At 47.9% G+C, this 22,011-nt stretch overlaps 1 protein-coding gene across 4 annotated transcripts in view; it reads right to left on the bottom strand.

The window, feature by feature from the left end:
- TRIO (trio Rho guanine nucleotide exchange factor) overlaps positions 1 to 22,011 on the bottom strand; it is a 339,933-nt gene that overhangs the window by 5,007 nt on the left and 312,915 nt on the right. For 2 of the 4 annotated variants that reach the window (XM_076007936.1, XM_076007937.1), the window contains exons 42-54: positions 21,495 to 21,584; positions 20,835 to 20,927; positions 20,038 to 20,088; positions 19,743 to 19,820; positions 18,535 to 18,726; positions 16,371 to 16,548; positions 12,823 to 13,607; positions 8,559 to 8,806; positions 4,594 to 4,732; positions 3,748 to 3,775; positions 3,380 to 3,542; positions 2,980 to 3,101; positions 1,614 to 1,692 (exon numbers count right to left, since the gene is read on the bottom strand). In XM_076007936.1, coding sequence (XP_075864051.1) covers positions 1,614 to 1,692; positions 2,980 to 3,101; positions 3,380 to 3,542; positions 3,748 to 3,775; positions 4,594 to 4,732; positions 8,559 to 8,806; positions 12,823 to 13,607; positions 16,371 to 16,548; positions 18,535 to 18,726; positions 19,743 to 19,820; positions 20,038 to 20,088; positions 20,835 to 20,927; positions 21,495 to 21,584 — 2,246 coding nt within the window. Of the gene's footprint in view, positions 1 to 1,613; positions 1,693 to 2,979; positions 3,102 to 3,379; positions 3,543 to 3,747; positions 3,776 to 4,593; positions 4,733 to 8,558; positions 8,807 to 12,822; positions 13,608 to 16,370; positions 16,549 to 18,534; positions 18,727 to 19,742; positions 19,821 to 20,037; positions 20,089 to 20,834; positions 20,928 to 21,494; positions 21,585 to 22,011 lie in introns of those variants that run through there. The other 2 variants (XR_012921664.1, XM_076007939.1) reach the window with 2 other exon arrangements.

The raw sequence follows: 22,011 nt of genomic DNA, 5'->3' as shown, positions 1-22,011 counted from the left end.
GGTGCCACAGTGGCCCCCAAACCCTGCCTTGCCCCTCAGCCATGTGACTCGCCAGCCTCCCTCTTGGGCAGCCCCGATCTCCTCCTATCCGTGTCTGGGCAGGCCTCGCGCTGGGGCTCCACTGGCCATTGGACGTGGCAGAAGGGACGGGGCGAGGCCTCCGTGCCGTGACCTCGCCAGGCAGCTCTGCCTCTGCTGTCCGCCCCGGGAGGAAGCCTGGAAGCGGCGCTTGGTGTTTCCCGGGCAGCCGGTCCCTCCTGTGCTTTCCGAAAGGGCTATTGCTGCGGTCATGGCCTCCGGCTGGCTTCGTGGAGAGCAAGGGTGTGGGCAGGACACGTGGTCCCGGGAGCTGCACCCAACGGACCACATGGGGCCCTTACTGCACCTCGACTGGGTCCAGGTGAAAAGCCCGTGGGCCTCCAGCCTGGGCCTGCTGCCACCACAGGGCGAGGGCTGGGGGCTGGCGGAGGGCCAGGTGTGTCTTGTACACCTGATGACCGTAAAGGAATCTGCAGCAGGGCAGGCCCGGGCCATGGGGGTCACAGGTGGCCACACTTTGCCACTTCTCCATTGAGAGGTGAGGTCCCCCCTTCCCTTCAGTCTGGGCTGCTGGACTGGTTCTGACCCAGGGAAGACAGGGGAGTGCGGCTGTGACTGCGGAGGTGGGGCCGCCAGGGTGCCACAGCTTTGGCTTCTGCTCTTCTGGATGCTTCTGCCACCGTGTGAGGAGGCCCAGGGCGAAAGCTGACGTGGAAAGAGGCCAGAGTCCGACAAGGCCTCTGATGTGGCGAGGCCCAGGTGTGCCAGGGGAGAGCAACGCAGTGACTGCCTGATGCCCCCGGCACTGGGAGGGGACACACGTCACCACCGTTAGAAGGGGGGGTCTGGTGTGACTCGCGACGCAGCAACACACAATGGTCAGACGTCTTGACAGGAGCCAGGCAACCGGTGTGGCCGCAGGAATGTGGAGGACGTTGCCGGCTGAAGTTTCTCAGAGAGCTCTCCAAGAGGGACGAGGGAAAGCTGTCGTGCTTTGATGACCTGGCTCTTCCTGCTGCAAGGGACGCCATGCCCCGATGAGAGCACGCGCTGTGTGGCACCGGCAGTGCAGTCCCAGGAGCCGGGCGGCCCGAGGGCACTTGCCAAGCCACCACCAAGGCCCGGTCCCCTCGTGAAGAGAAACAGCTCTGCTGTGGCGAATCCACTCTCTGACCCTGACACTAATCACAACGTAATTCCTTTAAAATCTCTATGCACAACTCAAACCCAAAGTGAATGAGAGAATTAAGTCCTATAGGAAGCATCTGAGTGGCTCTTTTCTGAGTTCCCCAAGGATGGCACAGAGCTGGTCCTATTCTAGACACGTGGGAGGAAGCAACTTCTTCCCATCTGTGGATGGCTTATGGCACCAGGCCTTACTTCTCTCCCGGAACCTGAGCCGGCAACGGCTTCTTTATATCCCAGTGTTTAACATCTAAGGGCAGCTAGGGGTTACAACTCAGCCACAGAGCAGATAACGCCCCTCTGCTGGCGACACACACGCTCCGCGTGCGCCTCCGCGTGCCCTGCCTCACACCCGCTCTCCCGCAAGGGGCTCCGGGTCCGCGTCGTACCTGCCGAGCTCAGCCACTTCACTGTAGAAGGAGTCAAAGTTGTCTTTCCAGGTCACCATGATCCCATCGCTCCCTGGACCTGCAAGAAGAGCAGCACCTCCCTGAGCTTGTTTTATGTAGAGCTTCTTGGGCAAGAAGTCCACAGCCGCACAGTGTCCAAGACGGCAGCCACACGTGGCCAGCGCATTGGCCACCTGGCTTGCTGGAGCGAAGATGCACCGTGAGTGCAGAAGACACACTGTGCATTGGGGCTCAGAGTGAAAGAAACAATCTGAAAGCATCTCACTAATAATTTTTTCAAATATTGATTCATGTTGAAAGTAAATACTTTGGATGCATTCAATTACATTAAACGGGCTAGTCAAATTACTTTTACCTTAAAAAATCTGCTTATTGGAACAATCTAAAATGTCGTATGTGGCTTTCATTTTATTTCAATCGGACATTGTTGCTACAGACAGTCCCCTCCTGTTTGCCCGGCCACATGGCCTCACAGCTGGGCTGGTCTCTCCTCAGCCACCGGAGCAAGAGTTCACTATATTTACTTAACATTCACAGGGCTTTAGATAGTTAATAAATCATAAATACACTTCAAACACAGAATTTTATTATGCTGGGGTCAACTGTAAGCCACTTGTTAGTGATGGACCTGGCATTATATATGCCCACAGGCACATAAAGCATCTCCCTACAGCAAAAAGAAGCATTAGGTGGTGAGTCCCAACTGAGTGGCTCAGCTGCCAGACAGCTCTGGGAAGCACGGCGGCCATCGCGCCCCCACACCCTCCCAGCTGCCGACATTCTTGACCCTACTATTCTGGGCGCCTATCCACTCAGGCCCTCCCCTGCCCTCTCCCCTGCCCTGTGGTCCAGCCCAGGTGAGGAATTTGCTCATTCCTATCCTTATCTGAGCTTCCTCCTCTCTGCCCAGGTTGTCACCAGGAATGCATTTCCTTAACGTCTAATCTGATCCATCTTTCAAGGCTCTGCGGGGTGACGTCACCTGCTCCACGGGCCTTCCCTGCGTCACTCACGGCTGGGAACCATGTCCTCCCGCAGCAGGCGGTCAGCACCCGCGGGTGCCATGTGCTGCCACCAGCACTGTTGCTAAGCCTGTGCTTGCAGATACTACGTGACGGAAGCTAATCCACGTCTGAGCTGCCTCTGCAGCTTCCTAGAGCCTGGAAGAGCGCCAAGTGCTCACTGCAGGACACACAGGGGGCAATGACTGCAGTCCGGTCCTTAAACCAAAGGACACATTCCACCGCGGTCTCTTCCGCTGATGCTAGCCCGTTCGCACTCCTTTCGAGTGCTTTAAAAGTGGCAAGGCCCCTCAGGAAGAGGCCCTTCGCGTGGCGCAGCTCACCTAGGACTCGCAGGCTGGCCGCCGACGAGGCTGAGCCCATGTCATTGACAGCGATGCACGTGTAGATGCCATCGTCTTCCGTGGTCACGCCAACGATCTTCAGAGCGGCCTCTCCCAAGTCACTGCAGTGCACGTGAGAACACGCCGGGCGTCAGAAAGGCTCAGCACCGGCCGTCCCTGCTGACCTCTCTCTTTCAGGGCCATGGGGGGGGGGCAGGAGTGCCAGTTCTGATGGGGGCACACACCCAGGCAGGAAGTGTGCCCTCAGGGACACAGGAGGGTGCCAAGGTGGCCGATGAAATCCGTCACGTGAGCCACGGTGAAGGAGGAGTGTCCCGTCACCATACAACAAGACTGCACCCTGGCCAGCAAAACCCGTCCCAGGGTGGGCCTCCCTCACCTGTAGGAGATGCTGTAGTGACCATCGTTGTTCAAGGTGTTGTGTTCAGGGCCCTTCCAGGTGATGGAGGCTTTGGGGCGGCCACAGACTCGACATCTAAGAACAACGGTCTCCCCTGTCTCACACGCGACCTCACTCAACGGAATGACGAATTCTGGGGGAACTGTAAGAGAGAGGTTGGCGGAGGCCAGTCACCCTGGGCTCCCCCCCACCTCCCTGACTCATGCCTCACACACTAATGAGACTTAAGTTGCTGCCCAAGCCCAGAGCGCCACCAAAAACCCATTTCCAGAGGTTCCCTCGAGTGTTCTGAAACATGCCCACAGATCTACGATCTCCAAGACTAGAAGAGAGAGAACAGGACTCACCGTCATATATGTAGTTGGGATTGAGAAGCTGGAATGGAAAAGGCAAACAGGTATTAACCAAAAACATGAGCTGTTTTAAGGCATGTTGCTTTTGTTCCAGGGCTACATCTACCATCAACAGATTGGCAGAAACTGGCTTGCCTGGGTAGCAATCAAAATAGACCACCGTTTCACTGCACTTGAAAGGTGAATGTCACACTAACTTGGGTGAGTCTTTTCCTTCCTACCCACAAACACAAAAACACCGCTTAAACTCAGAGACATCAATTTTTCTCATCCTACGGGCTGAGTTCAGCTGGTCCCCGGACAACTTCCCAGTGCAGGATGGCCGATGCCCTGACCAAGGTGCTCGGAGTCCCTTTCAGGAGGTATTTTCTTCTTCTCCAGGCAAAACCCCCACAGCCTTCAGGCAATCTGATTATGGAGTATATTAAATTTGACTAAAGAGACCCCCAAGGGAATCCATTAAAGCCAAAGAACCTAGGGGTGTCCTCACAGCTGGCTGGTCTACACAGGACACCGAAGGAAGCCTGAGCCACGGCTGCTTTGCACTGTTCCTGAGAATCTAGCTTCTGTGCTTCACTCGGGGGCCTGTGTTCTTCATAAGCCACATGTGCACCTGGCGAGTGTGTGGATGTCTACCTGTTCCCTTGCAGGACACATGCATCCCTGTGCCAGCCAGCACAGTCCCAGACCTTGCAGGGGCAGCTCACAGGGCAGGGCGGCGTGGCAGGAGGGAGACTTTACCCGAGCAGACCCAGGCCCCGGGGTCTCCGAGCACTCTGCCTCCCGGGCCCCTTCTGTTTACGGAGGCGAACGCAGGTTCCTGGAGCCTCCGAAACTCACCTTCACAGATACCTTGTTGCTGAGTCCCTCCCGTGACTTCCGATAACCGTTCTCTAACTTGCCTTCCCTTTTGCCGTCTTTATCTTTTTTCTCAGATTTTTTCCTTAAACGGAGTGCTGTGTGCCAAGATGTTGACTTCCTAGGTGGAAAAGAACACACTGTTAATATCACGCCTTTCCAACATGCAGCAAATGGTACCTGGAAACTTTAGAGAAAGGCTGAATATTCAACTTATATGCACATAGGGTGGCTGAAAATCCTTCAGTAATGGTGGTCTCTGCTGAAGAAAACAGATGATTTCTGTGAATCATCTTAAACCAAATTTTAAAAACCAGAAAGGAGTCTGTGATGACTGATTTTATGTATCACCCTTACTGCATCACAGGATGCCCAGCTAGTTGGCCAAACATTATTCTGAGTGTTTCTGTGGGGATAAGTCTGGATTAGATTAATATTTTAATTGGAAAAGTAAAGCAGATACCCTTCCTAACGTGGGTGGCCCTCGTACAATCAGCTGAAGGCTTTAAGAGAACAGAGAGACTGGCCTCCCAAGCAGGAGGGAATGCTACAGCAGACGGTCTTCAGACTTCAGCTGCACCATCGGCTCTCCTGGGTCTCCAGCCTGCTGGCCGTGCTGCGGATGCGGACTTGCCAGCTTCCGTAACTATCTGAGCCAATCCCTTATAATAAACCTGCATACATATAGGCATGCCCATCATGATAAAGTGAACACTGCAATAAACCAAGTAATGAAATAAGATAGTTTTCCAAAATGTTTAGATTTTTTGCCACATACCATATATAGACCTAGTTTTACCTTCCAAAGAAATATTCAAGTCATTTTGGTTTGACATGACATCATGTAGAAATTCTGCTTTCCTATAGAAATCTTCTTTCAATAGTTCTCATTGGTGATTCTTATGTTCTTCATCAAATTTAGCTATCTGTGTTTGCAGAGATAAGATTTTGGCTAACACCTGTCCCTGCAACAGCCAGTGCACTTTAGAATGATATGGCAAGTCTACACTGAATGCCTTATCCTTCAACTTTAGCACGCTGTGAAACAAAACTTACTGTGCTGTGTTGTATCTGTACAAAAATAGTTAACAATACTTACAACTTTTTGCAAAGTGTCACTTAAAATAGTAGCTTTAGCACAGAGATTTTGCTGATGTAAAATACAATGAAAAGAAATGAGAGCATTAGATCTGTTGATACTTTTTTAAAATCACTTCTAATTCTAGTTCAAGTCTTGCTATATCCACCACATCTGCAGTTACTTCTCCACTGAAGTCTTGAACCCCTCAAAGTCATCTGTAAGGATTACAATCAACTTCTTCCAAACTCCTGTTGATGTTGACATTTTGACCTCCTCCTATGAATCATAAATGTTCTTAATGGCATCTAGAATGAATTCTTTCCAGAATGTTTTCAATTTACTTTGCCCAGATCTATTATAGAAATCACCATGGATGGTAGTTGCAGCCTTACAAAATGTATTTCTTAAATGATAAGACTTGAAAGTTGAAATTACTCTTTGATCCATGGGCTACAGAATGGATGTTCTGTTGGCAGACATAACAACACATTAACCACCTTGTTCATCCTCCATCAGAGCTCTTGGGTAACCAGATGCACTGTCAATGAGCAGTAATATTTGAAAGGGAATCTTTTTCTCTGAGCAGTAGGTCTCAACAGTGGGTTTAAAATATTCAGTAAAATATGCTGTAAAACAGATGAGCTGTCAGCCAGGCTTTGTTGTTCTATTTCTAGAGGACAGGCAGAATAGATTTACATAATTTTTTCCTTAAGTGCCCCAGGATTTTCAGAATGGTTCATAGGCATTGGCTTAAAGTCATCAGGTGCATTAGTCCCTAACAAGAGCATCAGCTTATCCTCTGAAGCTTGAACCAGGCATTGACTTCTCTTTAGCTATGAAAGTCCTTGCTGACAATTTCTAACAGAAGGCTGTTTTACCCTACACTGAAAATCTGTTGTTTACTGTAGCCACCTTCATCAGTGACCTTAGTTACATCTTCTAGATAATTTTGGCAGCTTCATCATCAGCACAGGCTACTTCACCTTACACTCTTATGTTATGAAGATGGCTTCTTTCCTTAAACCTCATGAACCAACCTCTGCTAGCTTCTAACTTTTTTTCTACAGCTTCCTCAGCTCTCTCAGCCTACGTAGAATTGAAGAGAGTTAGGGCCTTGCTCTGGATTAGGCTCTGGCATAAGGGAATGTTGTGGAGGCTTTGATCTTCTATCCAGACCACTCAAACTTTCTCCATGTCAGCAATAATGCTGTTTTGCTTTCTTATCATTCATGTGTTCACTGCAGTAGCACTTTTCATTTCCTTCAAGAACTTTTCCTTTGCATTCACAACTTGGCTATCTGGTGCAAGAGGCCTAGCTTTCAACCTACCTCAGCTTTTGACATGCCTTTCTTACTAAGCTTAATCATTTCTAGCTCTTGATGTAAAGTGAGAGACATGTGACTCTTCTTTTCCCTTGAACATTTGGAGGCCACTGTAGGGTTACTACTGGGCTTTACTTCAATATTGCTGCATCTCAGGGAAGGGAGTCAGAGGAGAAGAAGAGAGATGGGAATCAGCCAGTTGGTGGAGCAGTAAGAACACAGCCAACGTTTATTGATTAAGTTTGCTATCTTATATGGGCATGGTTCATGATGTACCCACAACAATTACAATAGTAACATTAAAGATCACTGATCATAGGTCACCATAACAGATATCATAATGATCAAAATGCTTGAAATATTACAAGAATTACCGAAGTGTGACACAGAGACAAGAAGTGTTGATGAGCTGTTGGAAAAATGGTGTTGACAGACTTGGTTGTTGCTGGATTGTTACAAACCGTCAATATATTAAAAAAATGCAATATCTACAAAGCACAATAAATTGAAACACAATAAAACAAGGTATGTCTGTTTCTATGTCTATATCTATACACCTTTTTGGTTCTACTTCTCTAGAGAATCTTGATGAATACAGAACATAAGCATTTTTAGGCTACAAAGTATAAAATAGGGTTTTTCTTCCTCAGATTTCTTTCTTTTAAAACCACTTTCTTGAAGTATGACTGACATACAGAAAGCCGTCAAACGGGATTCCTAAGCAATGTACTAGGAAAAGCTATTTCTGCACAAAGGCAAACAGGACGAGGGACTGTCCTGGAGAAAGAGGGGCCCCCTGCAGCCTCCCGTGGGGCATGAACCTAGAGGCACAGGGAGCTGCTGAGATGCTGGCATAGCCCACGCTGCAAACCACACCAGGGTGCAGCCCCTGTGCAGAGGACACAACCGTGCCTGATCTTTCAGGGACATCAAAGTCACAAAGTCTTGTGACGTCTCCACCTCCAGAAACCATCTAGCGGGACCTCTACCACAACGGGCATTTCGGGGAGATTCAGGAAAGGGAAGAGTTTTACAAACCAGCACCCGAATTTGGTTTTTTTAAAAATAATGTTTAATGCAGCAAAACTGGTTTCAAGTTTCTTAAATGAATGAACCTTCTAGTATATAAGGCGTGATGGCAATAGCATCACACCAGTCTTCGCCTGTGGCTTACAGCATGAGTATCTTCATAGATGTCATCCCAACACACCCCTGAAAACGAGTTAGGGGTCCTCAGAAAGTCCTCATTCCCACTCAAGACCTCCCAGGACTAAATTATTGTTGTGCCCTATTTCGTGACCTCAGAAAGCTATTTGTTTCTAATTGCAGGTTATTAAAAGAACCTGCTAGGATTAGTCTGAGAGACGGGAGGACACCCATCTTCCCTTTGGGGTTGCACATTTTGCTCAGAGAGGAACCTGCGCTAACGGACACAGCTTCCCCTTCAATAAGCTCCACCCTCTCCAGGGTCTTTGTGCCTCATCCGTGCTGCGCCCTCCTCTGCGTGGCCACCCGCCGCGCCAGCTTTCCCATCAAGCACTCACTTGAGAGTCCCGTCGGGGTTCTCCACGATGACTGCACTGGTATGGCCCAGGACGAAGCCTGGAATCCAGCCCTCGGCTGCGGGGCACTGGTCAGTGGCGGCTCGGAACACCAGAAACATGTTCTGCTGATTGCTGGCCAGAATTTGAACGACCTCTCCTTGATAGACATTTATCTCATCCTCCTTCACTGCCGTGTAATCGTGTGTCACCAACATGGTGGAGATGTTGCTACTGCTGCTACTTTCACTCTGTAGAGGGAAAGATGAAAAAGAAAAGGCAGAGAGGAACTGACATGAGACCTGATCGTGTAAAGTCACGCATTGCTGTGCACCATGCACAGGGCAGGGCTCCCCAGACAGGCACGGAGACACTGAACTTTTCCTTCATACGAGCTAACTTCGTGCATCTTTTTCAAGAATTGAAAATAAGATTTCTCTATAAAGCAATTTAGGGACAATCTACAATATAGTCACCACAATAATGGCACTTTACTTTTGGGAGCTTGATATTATCAGTCCGATCTTCCTTGCATGCTCATGGGAACGCCTCAGTCCTCACGGTGACAGCATGTTGGGTTATCCCTAACCTAAACAAAGCAATGTCACTGTGAATATTGTGCTTTTGTTTTTTTTTTTTTTCAGCCATAAGAACTAGCCAGCAGTGCTTTTTTTTTAAAGGTATTAAATTTAAAAGCTGCAAAGAGTTGCTCTTTGTTTCACTGACAGATCAGATAATAGAGAAATCCCTACATCTTCCAGACAAAACGCTCATTGTAAATGCATGTTCCAGACTCATGCTCAGTTGCTGATGTATCTAATCATTTCTGCCTCTTTTCCCTTCAAAATGAAGATGGTGGAACCACTGAAAAGTAAAACCAACTACTATTACTCTCTTCTTAGGGACGGCTGCTGTCTCCATTGCTCATCCCTTGGTGGGTGGCCGTCTTGCGAGCTTGCATGATTCAAGTGTCCCCAAGGTACTGTTGCCATGGGAACATATCACACAGCATCACGGTACCGGTTGACTCAAACTTCAGGAGCAGGCCTGGTGTGGGGACGCTTATCCCACCCTGATTCTGCAGCCCTGGTGGCACCTGATCTCTGGTCAGTGACTGACATGCAGCAGGCACTCAATGTGTGTTGAGTAGCCCAGTTGATGAGGTAAGGCTACCACAGCAAAGCAGAGCTGGTTCCTTAAGGCCGTCCCTGGGCCCACAGGCTGAGTGGTGCTAGCTATAGAACAGAAGAAAACGCAAACAGCAGTCTCTGAGCCAGGCTCCCATTTAGTGAGTGACCTACTGTTCCAAAGGGAGGAGAAAAAAGCTGAGGCCCCTGCCAGCTCCTTGTCCAAGTCCCCTCTCTCAAACCAAGATGTGGAAATGGCATCTGGTGCCTTGTTCCCAGAAGCTTCCATAGGCGATGCTGTGGGATGTTCGTGGATTGTCAGGCCTCCAAAAGTGCTGGCTTCTGCTGGGCTCTCGGACACCCTGGGCAGATCCTGGGTCAGTGCAGACGCAACCCGTCGGTCAATCCCACCGTACTGCCACTCATCTCTGGTCTACTGGGTGCTGAAGGACATGCTGGAGCAGATCGAAGCCAGCCCACGGGACAAGTGAGAAGACCCTCCTGTTCTCCTCATGAGACCAAGTGCAGGAAAGCCAACAGGCCAGCCAGTGGGAATTCCAGGGGCCAGGGCTATGAATCTAGGCCTGCAGTAGATAATCTAAGACACAGCAGCATCGCTCAGCTCTTGCTTCTTGTCTCTGCAGAGGAGGGGTCTGTTTCCTTGTGGCCGTCCCCATGGAGGCTCACTTCTTGCCTGTGGTCCCTCGTGTGAAGGGTGCTACACATCAGGCTTCAGCCTGTGCACACTCATTTACACAATTTTATACCTTTAGCATGTACTCTGGTATGCTGACTTACATGGCAACAGCCAACAGTCCTGAGATCACAAAGCTGAATTTGCTAGAATATATAAACAAAAAACATCTCAAGCACATCTGCTTTTGATAATATATTATACCAGGTTACATCTCATAATTTGAGTATCTTACTGTAATAATAACAGCTTTTATTATAAGTATTTTTGGAACACTTCCTACATGCCAGGCTATATATTAGGCATTTGAAATCTATCTTGCTTAAGTCACACAATGGCCTTGCCAATAGGTGTGGTCATCAGCCCCTTGTCACGGGAGGTTAGTGACTTTGCATGGGACTATCTGGCCTGCGAGAGAAAGGCAGGGCCGCAGTGACTCCAATGTGAGTGCACTTTTATTGTTGCCCGATAAAACAGGCTGAAAGGCCAGATCACAGTACGGCTGGCAAAGTCACAGTCTGGGCAGATCCACACCTACTTGACTGCTACTTTCAGCAGAACTTTGCAGAAGGAGCCCATCTAAAGGGGGAAGAGGGACCTGCGCCGTGGGTTAGGCACAACCACTTGGCTGTAACCACAGACAGCTTGACAGACGTGGTTAAGGAGGAGAGAGGCTATGAAGAGCTGCCAGGGGACAGGAACGCACACAGCTAGGGGCCAGGCAGGGTGGCAGTTTCTTTGAACCAAATACTTAAGGGTTCTGGAGGACATATCCAAATCCCACTTTGGATCTCTGGCCGTCTTCCTGGCCCCTGGGGCATTTCTGTAAGGCACCGTGACTCATCTGGAACACTGTTTGGCAATGTCCCTTTCCAGGTTACTCATCAATTAAGAAAAAGTGGGAAGAGGAAGACAGAAAGCAAAGACAACTTTCCAGACCTAAAACTCTTAGACCATATGCTCCCTTTATCCTACACCTTTGTCTCAGAGGGAGCATGTTGGGGCCATGGCCACTGTTCACATCTACTCGTGAACGTTCAGAGAAGACCAGTGTTGGCTCCCGCATTGGTGCAGTTGATGTATTAATTCCGAAATGCAGACTCTGAGAACTCCACTTGTGCTGGATGGGAAAGTGTCCAGGTGAGGATGAGCTTGAGATGCTGACTGGTGGATTTTGTGAGGGTCACAGCTGTAAGGCCAGGTGGCAGGTGTAGCTTGTCACAGTTGTCTGCATCGACTTCCCTGACTGAAACACATGTCTGACACTAGCCTGCCCACTAAGCACGTCCAGTCTAACAGGGAGGCTCTGCAGGATGCCTGGCAGACACTTATTTTTGATAATCATACTCAGCTGTAAATAAATGTATCATGATCCATTCTGTTAACGTCTTTCTCAATTAAATACAAAAAGTGAGTTTAACAAAATATGTTAACAAAAAACAGGAAGAAAGAATAAGACCAAGTAAACCAAATAAGATATTAATAGAAGTCCAGAGGAAAGAGACATGCAAAAGCCAGTTTTTTTTAATATATATAAAGAGAGACACAATCCCTTTTAAGTAAATGTATTTAAAAATTTATAAAGTGATCAAACATACACTCATTAGAACAGTTCTATTCACTCATGCATGCCTTCAGGAAAGTGTTAGGGGCCAGGCCATGTGCCCTGTATGGAACAGGTGGGTAGACAGTGAGAAAGCCACCAAATGGGGGGAAAACCCATCATAGCAACCCTTCTGCTTGAGAAAATGAGTGAGTGCAGTGCAAAGTGGCTCTGGCCAGCCTAGAGGCCAGACGCCCCAGCCCATGCTGTGCCCTGTTGCCCACGCAGGGCGCTGCTCCTGCTCCTCCGAGGCTCCGCTGCACCGCCACCTGCAGGAGCTACGAAGCCAGGTGCCCAGAGCAGTGTCTCTTCCAGAGCGAACCTCCGGGTGCAGCAAAATATTCCCACTGGATAGATTCCTTCCCCCCATTTTGTCAGCTTTGTTTGCTTTGAGTTGCAGTTGGAAGTTTCTTGAAGGATTTTTTTTTCCAGCAAATGAGTCAAAAATGCCGCAAAGACAATATAAAGCATAAAAGAGCAAAACCAAGCGATGAGCAAAAAGCTTAAAGTGTACAGATTTCAATTGAAGTAAGAGGTAGAGAACGGGAAAAGGCTCCTCCCCCCAAAACATGTGCGAGAGGAAGGCAGGAACCGAAAAGGAAGGTCCAGGGTATTTTGGTGGCTGGAAAACTGAAAGCTTTAAAGGTGCTGCATTCAGAAGGTTAACGATCTGCTTTCCCTCATCAAGGAGACACGGACAAAGCAAGGAGCGAGTTAGTAGAGCCGAGCGTCGCCGCGGCGGGAGGAGGCGATTACTGCTGGAGAGCCGAGTTAGTACGAGGACAGCGACGGCGACACAGGAGGCTTAGAAGAGCTGGCGGGGAGGCGGTGGGGCGCGCTTACCCCGTTGCTCTGGGTGGACTGCACGGACTGCTCGCTGGCCGACGAGCACGTGCTCATGCGGTCCGTGTCCTTGCCGGGGGCCGCGTGGCGGTGCGTCTGGCGCTGGAGGGAGTCGCTGTCCCCCGGGAAGGTGAAGGAGCCGGGCCGGCTGGCCGGGGAGGCAGGGATGGAGCTCCAGAAGGAGCCCCCCTTTTGCAGGGGGCTGCTGGGGGGAAAGGGCTCCTTGCCGAAAGGAGAAGGGAACGCGGTGGCCAGCGGAGAGTTCAGAGGCGAGACGGCCCCGGACCTGGGCTTCCCCAGGGGCAGGGAGCCCGGGCTCCCCCGCGCGTCCTTGGCGCTGCCCGCGTCCTGGCCGGCGCCCGCGGCCGACTTCCGGGGGCTGTCCATCACCTTCATCTTGGGGACCGGCTCGGCTCCGCGCTCGGGCCCTTCGGCGTCTCCGCTGGGGGGCGGCCTGCTGGGCTGGCTGAGGCCGGCCTCCAAGGCCAGGCTGCCGCCGGGGGGAGGCAGTGAGGGGCCAGGGGTGCACATACCTGACATCTTGTCTGCCTCTGCCTGGCTCGAGGCTGCAGAGGAGACCAGCACAGGGGGGTGGTGTCGGACAGGCTGGGGGATCCGGGAGGGCCTGCTCCTGCTCGAGCTGGGGCCGCCGCTGGTGCCACCACTGCTGGGGCCGCCTCCGTGGCCGCCTCCGCTGCTGGGGGCCCCGCCGCCGCCCCCGCCCCCACCGCCCCCGCTGCCGCCCCCGCTGTGGTTCCTCTGGTACTCGATCGGTGATGTCAAGGCTGTAAGACAAGCAAGACACAGCAGAGGAGGCTGGTCAGGGCACTGGGAAAAGCACACGGCAGGGCAAAGGGAAAGGGAACATGAGGCGATCTAAAGGAGCCCTGGGCTCAGATGTGCCATGGGCTGGTCACAAGGTAAGTCATTGAGACTGCCTGCGGTCACCAGGACCTTCCGATGGCCCACACATCCGGAGGCCACAGACTGGCACCATCCATCAGTAAAGGAGTGAGCAATGCGCTCCTCTCCTGTTTACTAAGGAGTTAAAGTGACTCCATGGGGGCAGTGTAAGCAGTCCACAGACAGCAGGCAAGGGAGGGGCCTGAGGGTGTGACACTTTAGCTCCCCAAAGCAGGCCAGCAGAGCCTTTGCATCCCACAAAGAGAAAGGAGTTGCATCTACCCAGAGCATCCTAGCAAATGGCCCGTGTCAACAGGCTGACCAGAGCCATGCCAGGGCAGAGTCATGAGTCACCCAGGACTGCCTGCAGTACCAACTGGTTCCCGCTGTGGGAGAGGTTTGTGAGGCTTTCTCCAAGACTTCATTAAACCAGAGAGTAGTTAGTCCAAGAAGAAACAGGGTGGGAGTTAAGTAACCCCTTGGCTACCATACTCTAAAACCACCTCTATAAAACCACCTCTCTTTTGTAGGTTAAATAAACCAGACAAGGGAAGTTAACACATTGACTGCCACAGAAGAAAAAAGTTTTCCTTGGGGCCACGGTGTTTTAATACAAAAACAGAATAAAACTTCAAAAACAAAATGATCCTCCAAATGTAATGAAACATTTGTTATTTTTTATTGTTTTCTGTGCATGAGTTATATGCAACTTGAAAAAGAGTTCCTGTGGCTCCCAAGATGAATAGATGTATGAGTTACATATGTTTCACAGGCCCTGGGCTCAAAACTAGCATGAGTTAAATACAACTCACATGGCAGTTAATGTGTTAAAGGAGCTCCACAAGGCCCCTTGCTGTCCCATCTCTGACTTTAGTGATTTAGCTTTCTCACATAATCTGGAGAAAAACACAGGAATCAGGTTAAATAAGATATAAGGAAACATTAACATAAATTATTAAAGTTTACATTCTTTGAGAAATACCATAATCAGATACCCACTGCCCGACCCCAGCAGTGGGCATGTGTGGGAAAGTACCCTGTAGCCAAAGGCAGTCTACAATCTGTGCTGTCTTGGCCTCTCACAGCAGTACGGGGAGAGCCAGAAAGAGAAGGACGTGTCCAGAGCTCCCACCCCATTCATTTGGGCCTCCTTTAATCCTCTGGAACAGGTATGACCAGAGGTCCCCCGACCTTTTTGGCACCAGGGACCAGTTTCACAGAAGACAAATTTTCCATGGAGAGTGGAGCTCGGGCAGTCATGCCAATGATGAGGAATGGCTGTAAACACAGATGAAGCTTGAAGCTTTGCTGGCTCACCCGCCCCTCACCTCCTGCTGTGTGCCCCACCCCTCCTTCCTAAGTTGCACAGAAGACAGTTTTTTCACAGATTTGGGGAGGGTGGTGGGTAGGCAGGGAGCGGAGCTCTGTGGCCTGGCCCCTGACATGCCAGACCTGTATGGGGGTTGGGGATGGCAGAGTATGATTTTTGACAAGGCTGAGTGCCAAGTAAACGGTAGTATCATGGCCTCATCATGCTTGCAGTTTGGAGGCAATTCGTTTTATTTTAAAGACAATGGTAAAAGTGTAGAGATGTCCTGATCCCAAGCTACTGACTGGTATTTGATGCACCACTTAAGAACAACACATTTAAAGAGACCCACATTCTCTCTCAGCCACAGGAGCTCAACCCGCTACCCCCACAGGAACCATCCGCCTCCCGCCCCCATCCATCCAATTCTAACTGCAAACGTACACAGTTATCAGCTTGCAAGCTGGATAGAAACCTGGAGTTAACACCCAGGCAGCTGATTCTACTTGGGCCAGGAATGCCACGTGACTTTAGATTTTTCAATGAGTGCCTATGATCCTGGCTCTTGAATGTCATGCAAGGTGTGGAAGTGGTTTTCCTGTGACACAGAACATTACAACATCCTACTTGAGCATACAGATGCATAGTATGAAAAAAAGGGCACAGAAAAGACAGATTCAATGAACATAATACTTCTGACTCAATTCTCAAAGTTCTTCACTGATCACCAAATTAAAACCAGAGTAGATGCCAGCAGCCTCAAAGAAATGTCACACCTATTACGAGGCAACGTTAAGAGCAGTGTGGCTGCTCCCTTTGTGTTTGTGGCTCCTCTATAGTCACTCAAGTAATGGAAGTTGGGAAGGATAAAACACTCATTTTTTTAATGGAGAAGGGAGGTGTGGGTATGCAAGACACTCATGAATGTCTCCACCATCTTTGGCCACTTCGATCTGCCTTATGTCCTTGCACATTCTTCCTCCTAGGACAGGGCCCTTGTGCACATTGTGTGCAGGACACAATGGAACAGTGTAGTTGGGAGGGGCACATGCTGAGAGCCACACGGCTGCTTCGAATCCTAACTCTGTCACCAACAACTTGTGGGACTCTGGGCAAATTACTAACTCACTCTGTGCCTTGGCAAGTGGCAAGGTACACTACTTGCCACAGAGGGTGGCTGTGAAGATGAGATAATGCAATATACAGATGGCACCTGGTGAGCAGGCAGTGCTAAGTTTAGTCATCACTATCAATATGTGATGGGAGAGAGAAGAAAAGTAGAAATGTGTCCATTAGGGAAAGGAAAATACGTATCTAGTAATAGAACATACGTTACCATTTAAAAAATTGCGCTGGTTTTCTAAAATTTGGTTGATTTCATGGATCCATGTTTGCCGGACACTTGGACTGGATGAATGCAAAATGAAGGTCTCTACCACGTCACCCGTCCTTGATGTTAGAGCAAATTTACAGGGGTCATTTTCCACATTTTCCTCCAGGCAAAGGCAACTCACCTTAAAAAAAAATTTTAAGCATTATTCATAATAACTAAGCAGCCCAAGTGTCCATCTACTGATGAATAGATAAACAAAGTGTGGTGTATGCACACCATGGAATATTATTATTCATCCTTAATCAGGAAAGAAATTCCAACACTTGTACAACATGGATGAACCCTGAGGACATTATGCTCAGTGAAATATGCCAGTCACAAAAAAACAGACACTGTATGAGTCCACGGATGTGAGGTCCCTAGAATAGCCAAATTCTTAGATACAAAAAGTAGAACGGGGGTCACCAGGGGCTGTGGAGAGAGGTGACTGGGGAGTTAATATTAAATGGGTACAGAGTTTCAGTTTTGTATGATGGAGGGTTCTGGAAATGAATGATGGTGATGGCTCTATAACAATGTGAATGTATCTAATACCACTGAGCTAGACATACATTTAAATATGATCAAGAGTAAATTTTATGTTATATGTATTTTACCACAATAAAAAAATCAAAGCATACTTATCCCCATTGGCCAAGTTCAAAGTGAAGTTCATCCTACATCAAAACTGAACAATCACTTTTTGATAGAGCTTCCATTTTTATTTCCTCAGAAAACATTATCGTGAAGCCTTTCCAAGTGTCTTTTAACTCAGGTACATGGGGATTATCAGGAGTTTAAGTAATAGTTTGAACTAACAGCTTGAACAATTAATGTGGGGCCAAAACCTCTCTATGATGACCCAGTGTTCATCCTTCATTCACGTTCCAGGGAATAAAATGACACCATTAAAAAATCCCAAATTTCAATAAAACCTGTGTTATAAAAGTATATGTAATATCATGATTAAAACACATCCAATAACTTTATAGAAGCAGCAGAATATGTAAGAAAAATGTGTAGAGAATTCCTATGGTTCTGGAGTGATTTTCTGTCAAGACACTCGCACAAAGAATGGGTGGGAAGTTCAGGTGATGGATGTAGTTTAGGTGATAGAGACAGTTTAGGAGACGGATGGATAGTTCAGGAGACGGATGCGGTTCAGGTGATTGATGGATGCGGTTCGGATAATGATTCAGTTCAGGTGATGCACATGGCGGGCCCGTGCCTGACACGGCCTCAGAGTGAGGGGTGGGCAGGTGGTGAGAGATGGAAGGCCCCCACCCAGCTTCATGCAGAGGCCTCTGAAGCCTTACTAGGTAGTGGTGGGCAGGAGACCCTCCAGCTGAAGGGCTGTGCCCGGGGACAGAGCCTCACTAGGCTCAGGTGCAGGGAGCTGCTGGAGACAGCCGACAGAAACCTAAGGGAGAAGCCAGATGGGACAGGGCGCAATGTCCTGCCTGTGTGACACAAGGCCTGCAGGGTGTGGAGGGTCTGACAGGTTTCCTGTCTCTCACTGGGGTGGTGGCTTAGGGCAAAAAGAACTTGGGAGGGGGAAGGACACGTGCATCTCCCAGGGATCTTCTGCTGGGACCTCAGTCTTTCCCCCGGCTTGCCTCCACCTCACCCTTGGTTTGTCCCCTTTGCAGATTTAGGGCCATTTGCAATTGTTTTCTTTGTCTGGTTATCTATCCCATCAGAGGGCAGACACCAGGGCAGAGAGGGCATCTGTCTGGGCCATTCCTGGAGCACTCATGCCTCGCACTGACAGCTCAGTACCTCCTTGTTGAATGGAGGAAAAGAAGATGACACTGAGTTAGCTATTGTCTCTGGCTACAGAGCAATACTCCAAATCTGTGCCCCCAATTTAAACAAGTTTTCCACAGTCATAGAGAAGGTGGTGCATGGACACTACCCAAGATGAGGTCTTCTTGTCATGGTGAAAATGAATGGCTGCAGTCACCCTGAGGTGTGTGCAAGACATCAGTCACTCGAGAACGTAGAAAGTGGAAAGAGGGATGAGGCGAATTAAAGGTTCTGAAATGGACTAGACCATTAAAAAGGAGAGTTTATCAGCATGACAGGTACATGCACTGGTACTTGAGAAAACACACACAAAACACATTACCTTGATACTGTTCTTAAACAGGAATCCTGGCATGGAGAAGCCCTTTTTTTTATCAAGTGGTTCACTGAATATGACGATCTGCTCAAAGAGGAAAACGCGCCTCTCTTTACATCGAGGCAGAAGCCCTGCATCTTGGTCTGTGACCAAGAATGTGTCCTGCAAGAGCAGTTTACCCTGGGCAACAATTTTACCCTGAAACAAGAAAAAGGGGACAAAGGAAAAGGAGAAAAAAACATTGCTTTCTAAGTTATCTGAAGGTCTCTTTTCTATACATTTCTTCCCACAGAATAATGTATTTTTCTTCTATTAATTTATAAAAATTTTTTTTCTTTTACTGTAATGAGTTCTTAGCCCCAAACAGAACAATTATCTAAATAAAATTCTTGTCAACCTTTATCTAAACCTCGGGCCTCAGTTACAATCAGAGACTGATGTTAGGATCTTAAAAATGTCTAGTTCACGCTAGAATAGCTGTTCTCAAGGTGTGGTCCCTGGACCAGTGGCAACAGCATTGCTCGGCAGGAACAAATCAGACGTGTATGAGAATCTGTCTCAGGAGCCCTGCAGGCGATTCTATGGGTACTGCAGAGTGAGAACCCCAGCACTGAATTTAAACTCTAGCAACGCAGTAGGCAAGAAAAGTAAAACCTCCCATCTCCTTACTCAATAGTTAAATTAAAAAAAGAGATTCTGGTTCTGGATTCACCTTTAGGACACATAACAGGTAACATGTAATACGAGTAGTCTGGGAACCGATACAAAAGTATGTTGGACTAACAAGGAAGACAGTGACCCTAAAGTCAAGCTCCCAGGTCCTACCATTCCGTAGCTACCATGGTTTTAACCCTTTGCACTCAGATGTTGAGTGTGGATAATGTCGAGTGGATAATGAGAAAAAAGCAAGCGAGTGCAAAGGGTTAAACACAGGGGAAAGCTCTTACAGCAGTAGAGGGCCCAAGAGACAAAGCACAGTCCTGCTTGTTTCTGCCACAAGGCTCTGAGCAGAGGAAGGTCCCCCAAAAGCAAATCAAATGCATCAAAAAAAAAAAAAAAAGTTGAAAGAAAGTATCAGTCAGGTTGAAGTAAAGTGAGATAAGGCAGAAAACCAAGCAAAAAGGATCAGCTCTCTACATGTGGACAGAAATAATCCAAGACAAAAGAAAGGGATGGAGGCAGAGGACCCTTTTCAAGAGCAAGAGCCACATTACATCAAATCCTTGCAGCCGCCCCACGTTCATCATGTCGTTGCAGCGCCTTGGTACTATGCACATGACTTCCACGGCTCTCTGCGGGCAGGAAGAGAGCAGAGGGAAAGTTCAAGCTCCTCTAGGGGAGATCTGACGTGCTAACCCAGTTCCTCTCCCTCCCACCCTCCAGCTTGCAGAGGGCAATCCAGACGGCTGCAGAGACCCCCTCCCAGGGCCAGGCCTCCCTGCTTGGAGACACTCGGGATTAGAAGAGCCCGGCAGGGATTTGGGTGGGCATAGCCAGCGATGCGAGTACCTCTAATTCTGATGTATCCAGGCTGGCCTTTTTGGAGTATTTGAGGAAGTCCTGCAAGGGAAAAGGAGAGGAGGACATGATGATGGTGATGAGGGCAACAGCTGCTAACCTTTTTGATTGCTCATGTTGTGCCAGGCACTGGGTTCAGTGCTTTAGTTCCATTTTCTCCCATTATTCTCTTAGTAACACAGTGAGGAGGTTTCCTCTTACGTGGATTTCAAGCTGCAGTACAGAAAGTCAGACCAGATCTATCTAACGGTTCCTGTTTAATCCGAGACAAGCTCTTGTCCCTCTTTATGTCCAGGAACTAAGTTTCATACATGAAGGAGCCTCCATACATTTAAGTAGTCACTTCTATCATGGAAAAATATGTGGCTCTGCCTTTAGTTGTGCTGAAGAATTTATATCAATCAAGGGCTACTCCTGAGCCAGTGGAGAAGAAGACAGAGGGAGTAAACATTTACTTTTATCCAAGGCTCCAAGAAGCTTAGAAAATATTTAAGGTTGACACAGCTGAAGAAAGATCCTTAGCATTCCAAGGTCTGCGGCAGGGAAAAAAAAATTCACTTTTACTGACACTTTGATTCAGAACTTGATGTAAATAAAAAATGGAGAAAATAGTATCAGGTGTTTTATTAAATGTTTAACAATCTACCTTGAAATATTTAAAATCAGAAGTAACAAGATTGCTTCATATTTCTTATACAAACGACTTCCTCACCTTCCTTCTCACTCTGAGTCCTGTCCTCTCACCAAACTAACTCTGACACTGGGGTTTGTACCTCTAATCTCCTCACCTTTAGCAACAGCTGATATTTCATAATTCTCTGCACTGGTTTGATCAACAGATCTGTGAGTTGCAACCTGTGGCCAAGACGCTGCTTTAAATCCTGTGGTTTTAAAGGAGAAAAAAAGATCTAAAGTGATGTTCATTAAAGGGCACTTTTTTAGTCCTTGTAATTATCAGAACAGCTTAACTACAACATCGTTAGTAAAAGTTGTAAGAAATAAAAGCCACTTTGCACTAAAACTAAGTAGTGCAAAAATTTCCAAGTTTTATACTTTAACCTTTCTAAGCTGTTTTTCCAAGTACTCATTCAAGTTCAAGGGGCTTTTTTGCAAATGCTTTCTTTTATTCATACAAACATATATATGATTTTTAGGCTAAAAGTTTAGATTAAGAATTATTCTGAATTTGTAATGAGACTTAACTTTAACACTGATAAACACCTTTAACAACTGCTCCAGTCTTCTGAATGCCAGGTGATACCACAATAGACTGAATTCATACCCATTTCTCTGATTTATAGGAAAGAAATATAGGTTCAGAGTTCTTATCACTCAGGCTAATTTTCTGAGAACTGCTTAAGTCTCCTGGGTAACCAATAATACTTTAATTTTTGGAAATCAGTTGGAAGAAAAGATTCAGCAATACTTTGTTTCTATCTTGGTCTTACCTCGAAAAAGGTATCAATGTATTCTGAGACAATGTGCTCAGACTTTGGTTTATTTTGACAATAAACTATGTACATGTGCAACCTTCTCTCCTAGGAATGAAAAAGGCAAACACATGGGTTAAAAGGATCAGAAGTTCAATTAGAATATAGAAGCACATGCATATTTTAGCACATTCATAAGAGAATTCTCTTAAAACCAAGCTACTTTTCTAAATCTCCCGATCTCTTGGGAGCACATTCTAGATTCATGACATAGATCAGTCTTCTGTCTGTGGCTCCAAAAACAGTCTTTCATTATTGCTCTCTCACATATACCAAACCCTTCATTCACTTTAGTACCAAATACAGCAAACACCAGATATAGCAAAAGAATACACTTCTTAATAGTAAACGAAGAAGTGCATCCCTCCAAACTCTGGCTAGTCCTAGTAAGCCTGGCTGTTATTAACAGAGGAGGAAAAGCTCATTAATCTCAAATGCTAAAGGCAGGAGGAAAGAAGTAGATGATGAGCCTTCC

The sequence above is a fragment of the Microcebus murinus genome, chromosome 11 (genome assembly GCF_040939455.1).
Source record: "Microcebus murinus isolate Inina chromosome 11, M.murinus_Inina_mat1.0, whole genome shotgun sequence".
In the NCBI taxonomy this organism is placed as follows: domain Eukaryota; kingdom Metazoa; phylum Chordata; class Mammalia; order Primates; family Cheirogaleidae; genus Microcebus; species Microcebus murinus.
The sequence above is the reverse complement of the archived record's forward strand: the minus strand, read 5'-3'. Positions and strand labels throughout refer to the sequence as shown.